This window comes from Engraulis encrasicolus, chromosome 2, assembly GCF_034702125.1.
Source record: "Engraulis encrasicolus isolate BLACKSEA-1 chromosome 2, IST_EnEncr_1.0, whole genome shotgun sequence".
Classification (NCBI taxonomy): Eukaryota; Metazoa; Chordata; class Actinopteri; order Clupeiformes; family Engraulidae; genus Engraulis; species Engraulis encrasicolus.
In genome coordinates this window covers 5252479-5262375 of record NC_085858.1, presented here as the reverse complement: position 1 = coordinate 5262375, position 9897 = coordinate 5252479, and the positions used below count along the sequence as shown (strand labels likewise).

The 9897-nt window shown below is 45.5% G+C and overlaps 1 protein-coding gene across 1 annotated transcript; it reads right to left on the bottom strand.

Moving 5' to 3' along the window:
- Nucleotides 1-2105: 2105 nt before the first annotated feature.
- LOC134443401 (zinc finger BED domain-containing protein 5-like) lies at nucleotides 2106-6630 on the bottom strand. Its single transcript, XM_063193191.1, has 3 exons — nucleotides 5974-6630; nucleotides 4828-5886; nucleotides 2106-2135 (listed from the first exon to the last, which is right to left on the bottom strand). The coding sequence occupies exons 1-3, from the start codon at nucleotides 6628-6630 to the stop codon at nucleotides 2106-2108; spliced, it is 1746 nt and encodes a 581-aa protein (XP_063049261.1).
- Nucleotides 6631-9897: the final 3267 nt, after the last annotated feature.

Genomic DNA, 9897 nt, shown 5'->3' with positions numbered 1-9897 from the left:
ACTCTTTGTTGATTGCGACTTCATAAAAAAAACCTTCATATCGCAAAATTACGCATAGGAGAGCGCCATTTCGGCGCCCCTTCTTCACATGGCGCTCTAGGCGACCGCCTAGCCGGCCTATGCTAAAAACCGGCCCTGCCTATTAGAGAACTATCAGAGGATGAGCTGGTGTGACCTTGGTCAGAGGTATCTGCCTCGCTCTCCTCCTACAGGCTCAGTTATGCTTCCTACTTGTGCCACAGAGTGAGCTTGACGCAGCCATGATGCAGTTAATTCTTGTTTATGCCCTGTTTTGAAGCACGGTCTGCGCGATGTCATTCCACGCTGAAACTGCCTTCAATACAAAGAGTAAACTAGACGTGTCGGTTGTTTTTTAGCATCACAGACTCGACGAGAATGAAAATGAAACATTAAATCTTTATATCACGTGCATGTTTGATCGCACTGGCAGCCACAGTAGTAGTTTGGAACAAAGAAGTGGCTCATTTGTCGAGGACGAAGCGGAATGTTTCCTCGACCTCGGAACCACTGTTCAACTGTCCAAATAACTTCAGCGTCGTAACTTGCAAGCGCATGTGTTGTCTTCGGTTCGTGTAAATAAATCAAACAACAAAGCACGGGCAACTTATTTAATGAAGAGCTCACAGTCCGTAGACCGACGAAGGTTAGAACAAGGAAGTAGCGCTTGTTCTCGACTCGAGGACAGAGCAGGCTGGTCGAGAGGACCAATCAGAGACCTATTTTCGCCCTTTCACGCCGTCGCTCCCTGCGTCGAGACACAATTTTGGGGAGGTGCCCCAGAGTACCTGCGTGATGGGGGGGGCTTCACTACGTTAACTGCGCGGCTCACTGCATCATGATGCAGTGACGCTGATCTCGAGGCATAAACCACCCTTAAGGCATCTGAGTGTCGTGACCTTTGTCTCTGAATACTCCACTAGCTCTAAGCAGGTGAAGAAAATTGTGAACAAACACTGAAAACTCCTGAAGTGTGACCCTAGCCGTAAGCATTTACCTGATAAGATTTTGCTTTAAACGGGGCAAAAACCAGGGCTGTAGTACTCGAGTCCGGACTCGGCCCGAGTCCGGTCTCAAGTCCGTTTTTTTATGGACTTGGACTTGTCTCGGACTCTGTATTGTTTGGACTCGGACTTGTCTTGGACTCGGACAATGGTCTTGCAGAATTAGGCTTTTGGACTCGCTGGGTCTGTCATTAAGTTTTGTTTAGAACACTGGCCATCATAGATTATAAATTTGAGCTTGAAATCCTAACAAACAAGTTTGCTTCACATCCATGCCATATAGGTTATCTTCTAAAGTTCACACTATTGACATTCATCCTTTTCATTGTCAAACACTGACCGACATGTGACTCGGACTTGACTTGGACTCGAATCTTTTTGGACTCGGTCTTGTCTCGGACTCGAACCTCTTTGGACTCGGACTTGTCTCGGACTTGACTAGTACTGGTCTTGGACTTGTCTTGGACTCTACAAAGGTGGACTTGACTACAGCCCTGGCAAAAACATGTCAGACAGACAGACGAAGGACCCAGATGCGTCACGTTACACAGAGTTTATTAGGGGTTCAGGGGGTTGGGAGGTTTGTGTCCGAGAACCTGCGTGTGTGTGTGTGTGTGTGTGTGTTCCCCAGTGGCCGAGAAGGTTCTTGAGGAGCTGGTGGTGGAGGTCCGGGTTCTCTGGGTCCTGGGGGGGAACACACACACAACAGGGCAGATCAGGCAAGGCAGCAGTACCGTTCAGGGCAAATCAGAAATCTTGGTCACAAGGCAGAAGGCAAGTCAGAATTACCGGGGGAAGCAGAGAAGTCGGAGTCAAAGGTTCAGGTACAGGTTCAGAGTTCAGGTTTCAGGTTTCAGGATTCCGGATTCCGGATTCCGGATTCAGGAGCCAGACGGGAAGAAGCCAGCAAACAGGGTTCTACTTGCAGACGATCTGACAGAGAGGTACTGGAGGACTGAGGTTTATATGGACAGAGAGAGGCAGCAGGTGACAAGAGACAGCCAATGGTAGCCACAGCTCATTAACGAGAATCAATTAAGGTCAATAGGCAGCAGAGTCAGTGATGGTATGCAGGCAGCAGAGTTAATGCTCGTTAAGTGGCAGCAGGTGAGCCTGATTGTGGGAATGACAGGTGAGAATGAGTGGAAAGTTACCAGATGAGAAGAGAGTTGCAGGACCATGGCTGAATTCGAAACGGGAGGCAGTGACTCGATGACTCTCCTCCTACATAAACAGGTCACTGATCAGTTAGCTGATGAGGCAGCCGTTACGAACGGCACTAACGAGTGCGCCGCCTTGCGCATTTGATGTTACGGCGATTCTTGCGATTCTATGGCGGGAGTTACGTTCATCACGTTAGCGCTTAGCTTACGCATGCTATTTGAACGGTGAATGATCGTCAGACGGCGGAATCGTAAAATAGGCTATAAATACATCTAGCGACAGCATATTTAGATACTACAATGTTGATTTATGCATTCGATTTTCAATATCTACATACATAAGTGTCAGAATAAAGAATATGATAAGGTAGTAGCTTGGGTAGTAGCCATGTTTGTTTTTCAAGTTTCCGGTTGAGAGGGAGGTGGCGCACAGCATGTTGGGTACCAAGGCAGCGAAGTCAGCATCTGATGTATCCTCGAAATATCCTCGTTACGCCCACAAATGCAGTCAACTGCCGAGAGAGGAAATAAAGCAATTTTTCGTTTCGATTCACACTTGATGACTCGATGTCCAGTTAGCTCACTGGAAGGACAGCTGCCTTCCCCGTTTCGAATTGGGCCCATGACAAAACATAAAAGATTTAGTCATCAGTTCCTTGTGACAGGAAGCCCCCAATGACACACTGGCTGACTGACCAACTCTTTGGCAATTACAGGTGTGGCAGGTGTGCATACTGCCAGTGTTGCCAATTCCGCTTCTTATAAGCAACCTTGGGCTTCTTTTTTTTAGCAGTCGCTTTAAACTTTGTAAAGTCGCGGGTTGTGGTTTTTTGGGCTTGTTCTTTTTAGGGTTGGGCTTGATGTTTTCTTCTGCTCTGCCGCTGATTTGAATGCGTTTGGATGTGTGTAACTTAATGTTTCTCATTTTTTCCCACTCATCCTTACAAGGTATCCTACTACAGAATTGTTAACTCCCACTCTCTGTGGTCACTTGTGTGGATTTTAGCTGCCACACAGACCCCCACAAAGAGCAAGGTCTTCTCTGGACACGCGACTGATGACCCACCCTTTTGGTTGCTTCTTTTGGGCTTGTTTTCACATCGCCAGTCAGTCGCTTCTTTTGGGCTTGTTTCAGGACGCCAGTCGCTTATTTCTCGTAGAAAATCTGGCAACACTGCATGCTGCCAGAGAGATTTTAGAATGAGAGGGGACATATGGCGGCCATCTTGGTGACGCCTCCGGGGTGCTATTTCGCGATTAAGTAGACCAGATCTGAGAGTCAATGGGAAAAATGAATGGGGAAACTGAGTATAGGACGGAGGGGAACCCAGGGGTTGTGAAAACCATATGGTTGAAACGACGGTGAAAAACTGATCAATCTAGACTACTTGGTTGTGTCATACGAGTCAAAATAAAGCTTTTTGAGCCACTTTTCTCACGGCTTTTTTGACAGAGCGCAGGCGCAGTAGTTCCATAACGGCACGAGAGCAACGGCTTTTCACAACTGAGCATGTGCATAATTTCGCGTGCGCCGATGCAGCCAAATGATTGGATCACTGGCAACGCAGCTCAGCAGGCACATTGGCTCTTGTTACCAGAAAGGCGGGAGATGTGCGGGTAGACGCCATATTTGCGTTACGAATCTTCACCGTTAATTTCAATGTACCTGTCCTATCTCCCCTTACTAGAATATTTCTGATGCTGCTCTAATACACACGGCACTAAAACCTTCATCCACCCCCACACAGGCGAGAAGCATGATATCAAGCAATCCATTAATTGTCTCTCCACCCATGTTGTGTAGGCCTACATGCTAAAATATCGATGTGGCCTTATGTAAAGGACAAACTAATAGAAACTGACATTAAGAATAGCTGAACACAAAACTTCAATTAGGAATAACAACATGGGAATATGCGATCGCTAAACACTGCAAAGACAGAAATCATGGCTCTGCCTCCACATTGAGATTTGTGGGTAGTGAGAGAGTTCCTAATCCCAGAGGGGGGGATACAGTAAAACAACTTTTGAAAAGAGAAGCATATTGAATACTCAAACTAAATACTGCTGAGCCTCATGTAACTCTACGTTTTCATGTAACTCTATTGTATTGATGTTGCTATTTTGCACGTAATGAAATGATTGCAAATGATCTAAACAGTGCTTCCCAAACTTTTTGACATCGCGTACCCCTTGGAGCATTTCATCTCCATCCGCGTACCCCCCCAAAAAAAAAACATTCAACCTGGGGTTAGAGTTTTATTGACTTGCCTGCAGACACTAAATACATCTGCATCATAAACGGGCAAAATATAACAAACAACGCATAACAACAAACAAGAACAAAGGCTATAACGAGCCTATTCATAATACAGCCAAAACTGTGGAGCTCTGCATTGAGTTTAATAGGGTGCGTGGCGGGCCGGAGTGCTTGTGACTGAACTCTAATGTGAGGGGTGTGCTTGAGCGGACGCACATAGCCCCTGTATGTCTGGTCGAATCGGCGATAGTTTCAGCCTTAAATCGTTTTCCACACATAGCCTGTGTCTGTATTTAGTTTTCAGGCTGGTCAGACATGAAAATCCTTTCTCACATAAGTATGTAGTGGCGAATGGCATTAATTTCTTGACCGCGCGTGTTGCCAGTTCAGGGAACTCGGTGAGCAACCCTATCCAAAATTCTGCGAGAGGCTTGCGGTTGAAATCCGTTTTCAAGGATCCTGTTGTTGCGATGTCAATGAGGTTCTCTTGTTCAGAGACCGACAGGGCAGCAGGGGCAGTCGGCCTAGTGAAGGGATGTTGAATCCAACGGTCCGACTCGTCGTCACTGTCTGGGAAGTATCTGCGCAACTCAGCAGCGAGCGCGCTGAGATGCGCTGCGATGTCGCGCTTGATGCCATCTGCCAGACTGAGGTCATATTCAGTGAGAAACTCGTGCAACAAAGGGAAGGCAACTATCTTGTTTTTCTCCACGCAGTCAATCCACAGATTCAACTTCTGAATCATTGCCTCGATTTTTTCTCGCACATTGTAAACGTTTGCGGAGAGCCCCTGTAATCCGAGATTGAGTTCATTCAGCCGAGAAAAAATGTCACCGAGATAAGCTAAGCGTGAAAGAAACTCTTCGTCATGCAAACTGTCAGAAAGGTGAAATGTCTGGTCAACAAAAAACATTTTGAGTTCATCTTTTAATTCAAAGAGGCGTGTCAACACTTTCCCTCTTGATAGCCAGCGCACCTCCGTGTGTAGTAGAAGAGATGTGTGGTCGCTGCCCATTTCGTTGCAGAGTGCCGTAAATATCCGGTTGTTCAGCGGCCTCACTTTAACGAAATTCACAATTTTCACAGTTGTGTCCAACACATTCTTTAATTCTGTAGGCATGCCCTTGGCAGCCAAAGCCTCCCGGTGGATGCTGCAGTGTACCCAAGTGGCATCGGGTGCAACCGCTTGGACACGCGTGACCACACCACTGTGCCTGCCTGTCATGGCCCTTGCGCCATCGGTGCAGATGCCCACACATTTTGTCCAAAGAAGTCCATTCGATGTCACAAACGTGTCCAGCATATGGAAAATGTCTTTCCCTGTTGTTCTTGTTTCGAGGGGGTTGCAGAACAGCATATCCTCATTCACTGAGCCTTCATGAATATAACGGACATATACAAGGAGCTGCGCCAGGCCCGCCACGTCCGTGGACTCATCAAGCTGCAGTGAATAAAATGCACTGGCTCGTACGCGAAGCAGCAACTGTTTGAAAACGTCCTCAGCCATGGCAGTGATGCGCCGAGAAACGGTGTTGTCTGATGATGGTATGGCCTGTATGACACGTTTTGCCTTTTCCCCCAACATGACTCCAACTGCGTCTGCGGCAGAAGGAAGGAAAAACTCCTCCATAATAGTGTGAGGCTTGCCAGTCTGGGCTATTCGGTAGCTCACCATATAAGACGCCTCCAACGCCTTCTTGTTCATTGTGTCAGGTTTTGTTATGGTGCTTTTACTGGTAGAAAGTCCACGTAATTCCCTTTCAAAATATTCCAGTGGTTTATTTTTTAAGTGGGGATGATTAGTCTCCAAATGTCTGCGCAAGAGTGACGGTTTCATTGAGTTGTGCGATAACACCTTTGCACATATGACGCACTGTGGCTGAATAGACGAGCCCGTACCAATGCAAGTGAACCCCAGCTCAATGTATTTCTCATCATATTTTCGTCTTTTTACCGTTGTCGGCATTTCTACATCCACATGCTTACTCGTGGAAGGGAGCTCATCATCATCACCGTCATATTCAGAGGCACTAGCCATGCTAGTAGATTGGCAAGCAGCACTTGCACTGTTGCTGTCCTCGGGAGACGGGTCTGGATTGATGTCTCCGGCATCGTCGGTAGTTGAACTAGGAGCCGGTGGTGTCTCTGCGGAGGGGGGTCTCACCCTTTTCAGCCATTTGTCCATGTTTGTGTTATTTCTTTGTCTTTTCTTTTTGTTGAATTCGAGACGATTCGTCTAATGAATTGTTGAGAGGGGACCATTCGAACAAAACGTTGGACCATTCGTAGAAGGCATGGGGCGTTTCGTGCAGTACCTGAGGATTTTTCGTAGAAGACCTAAGGACGTTACGTTCAATCCATGCAGACCTTTCGTGTAACTGGGCAGATGTTTAGTTTAGTCTGCCTATTTTATTAGCCTATTATTTTTTATATTTTATCAAACTTGTGTGCCTACCACCACAATGCAATGAAAACAAAAATCGAACCATGTAGAAAGTGCGTGCGTCTCTATTTTTTTAAAATTAATTATTAATTTTAGTTCAGGCTGCTTTTTTATCATTAGGCCTATTTTATAGCCTATTTTATATATACTATATTGTAACGGACTGCCTCTGCCTCCTCCGGAGTGAGATAACAGCGTTACCCCCTGTGAACTACACGTGCAGCCTATAAAATGGAGTTAATTTCAAATGGCGGGTGAGACTGTCAGGAAGCAACAAGCCGAGAGAGCAAGAGAGAGGGAACCATGAAGTGTGCGCCGAGAAGATCACCATTCGCAAGAATCGCTAAAGCCAGACATTGATGTGAGCTGTTCCAAATTGAGAGGGTTTTGCAAAAGTGCACTACTAAACATAAGAAAAGATATTCGTTGTGTTGATATGAATTATTTCTAATGTGTTGGTCACTGATTTTTATTCATTTTTGGAAAGGTAACGGCAGTCTTGCTGCCTGGCTGGCGTCCATCTCATAACTACAGTCGTTTGCACCACTACAATATCAACGAAATGTTTTAAAATGTACGACATCAATTTAAAGGTAGGCCTAAGGGATAATGTATTGTCCACACATGACTATAAGAAAATGTTTCCCTACGGGGCGAATAACACCCCCGACGCCGAAGGCGGAGTGCTGTTATCTCTGAAGGGAAATGTATTTTCCGTAGTCACGTGTGGACAATACATTATCCCGCTTATCCCGCCTTTACCAACATTATAAAGTATACATAGTTAACCATAGTTTATAGCGTGCGCAAAGAAAGATAGTTTGTGGAACGCTCATAATTTAAACAGGTTAACAAGCAACATGGTTTGGCTACTTTCTAACTTGTTACAGCCACATTGCGCTTCAAACTGTTTGCAGGCTGCCTCGTTCACCGCGCGATATCTACTAAACTCGGGTTCATAACATGATCATTTCTATCTAATCGGCACAGTATTCCAGAAAAAAGCATAGACAACCCAAACACTGATGTGCGCCCTGACCATCATCATTAGCCTATCGACCCTGATACAGGCAGAGCCTATCAAAGGGCGTTGAACACAATGGCTATGGACCTTTTCAGTAGGCTATGGTTGGGGAAGTAGGGCCTGCGTTGTGATTCACCGTTGGTGTTTGTATCAGCACGCCAAAAGTTACCTCACTAACGTTAATGATGTTCTTTGCTGAGTAACCTAGCCAAATATATCCAGATAATCGTGAATTATGCAAAATAAAGTCTGCCAACATGTATTGCCATTCTAGGAGCGATAAGGAGAATGCCGCACAGGCGCGGAGAAAGGGTTCCTTTGACACAGAGAATGCTCTGTGTGGCTGCGCGCATGCAGTGTTTAGTTTGCAGGTTTCAGGCAAATGATGGTGATCGATACGCCCTAGGTCCATAAGACGAACAGTAAAACAGGGACAATGACAAAAGGGATGAATTGCTTGAGGAAATCAAAAGGGACAGAGCGAAGTTATGACAACAAATTGACGTGCACCATTATGCAAGGTTACATGTAGTTATGATGGGTTAACCACTCAGTTACCGTTGCATTAATAATATGTATGATAAAGATGACTTCAGCGCAGGATATCAGAAATAAACAAGACAGCGCAGATGGCTTTTAATTTTTAACATGGCCACATTATGCGCCAATACGCCAATGCGTATTAGGCTATTTATCATGAAACCTCAAATCGGAAGTAGCCTTATCTTGTACCCAGCACTTTTCAAACCTTACTCGGGTTTATGGTAATTGTCCGGGCCAGCACTTTTGAAATCAAACGGACGCCCTTGCCTGCATGACATGTAATTTGCATGATAAGAGCACGGACGATCATGGACATACGATGGTACACACATAGCCACACACGCACACAACACGGTTCAGTTCAACGTTTATTGACCAGCAAGCGAGCAGCGCAGTACCAGCTGATTTGCTCTGGAATCTCGAAATGAAAACTGACTTTTCTTGGGAAAAGTGTTGCAAGAACATTGAACTCATTCAACTCACATTGAACTCACAGTAGGCCTATCATTCTGCCAAGCGTGTGTCGCAATATTGTACTGGGGATATGTGTTGGGGAGGGCATTAACATTAGGCCTATGACAAAAACATTATCGGGGAGGATTGAGGATAAATCTTACACGTTTCCTTATTAATGGAAAATTAATTCCATGCTAATTCCAAGTATTCAAGAACCTAAACAATATGTAATTGCTCCACAGTTCAAGGGTTAGGCTATGGATATTGACACCTTTCCTCCGCGATCGCGGATAGCCCCCACCTTTGCGCTTCTCATCTGGCTGTCACGATATGGAACGGGAAGAGACAGTTCAAGACAAGCGGCATGACTGCAATTGTCAATACAGTAGCCTAAAAAACTGTTAACTGTTCAGCGGTGTGTAGTCAAATTATCACAGCGGTGGTAGATGATTTTATGAAGACCTGGAGGACAAAAACCAACAGACACAATTGCTGAGTGTGTATGCAGTATTTGTAACGAATGATTCTCCTGCCAGGATAGCGTTGGACTACAGAATAACCCATTTACATGTTGAATGTTGAGAGGAGGCATTTTGAAAAGTCGAAGACCTATTCACGAGGATATCATAGCTACCTTTCCTTGTCAATGTCCCATGCACTACAAAATATTCCAGAACCTCATCTGCGAAAGCTTTTTTTTTAATGCGGTACACTTCAAGCTTCACAAAACCCACTGGTTAACAGCAGGTTTTACGCACACATTTCGAAGCGGTTAATCACAAATGCTGCTCTCTTCCTTGCTCTCCCTTGCACCCCAACGTACACTGGGTTTAATGCACCCTGCAATACTGGCAAACTATTATTCAATTACCATTTCATTTGTTCATGCAAAGACGCGGCGGAGAGAGAACGCGCTCCTGTGCAGTGTTAACGTAGCGATTTAACGTCTCTCTCTCTCTCTCTCTCTCTCTCTCTCTCTCTCTCTC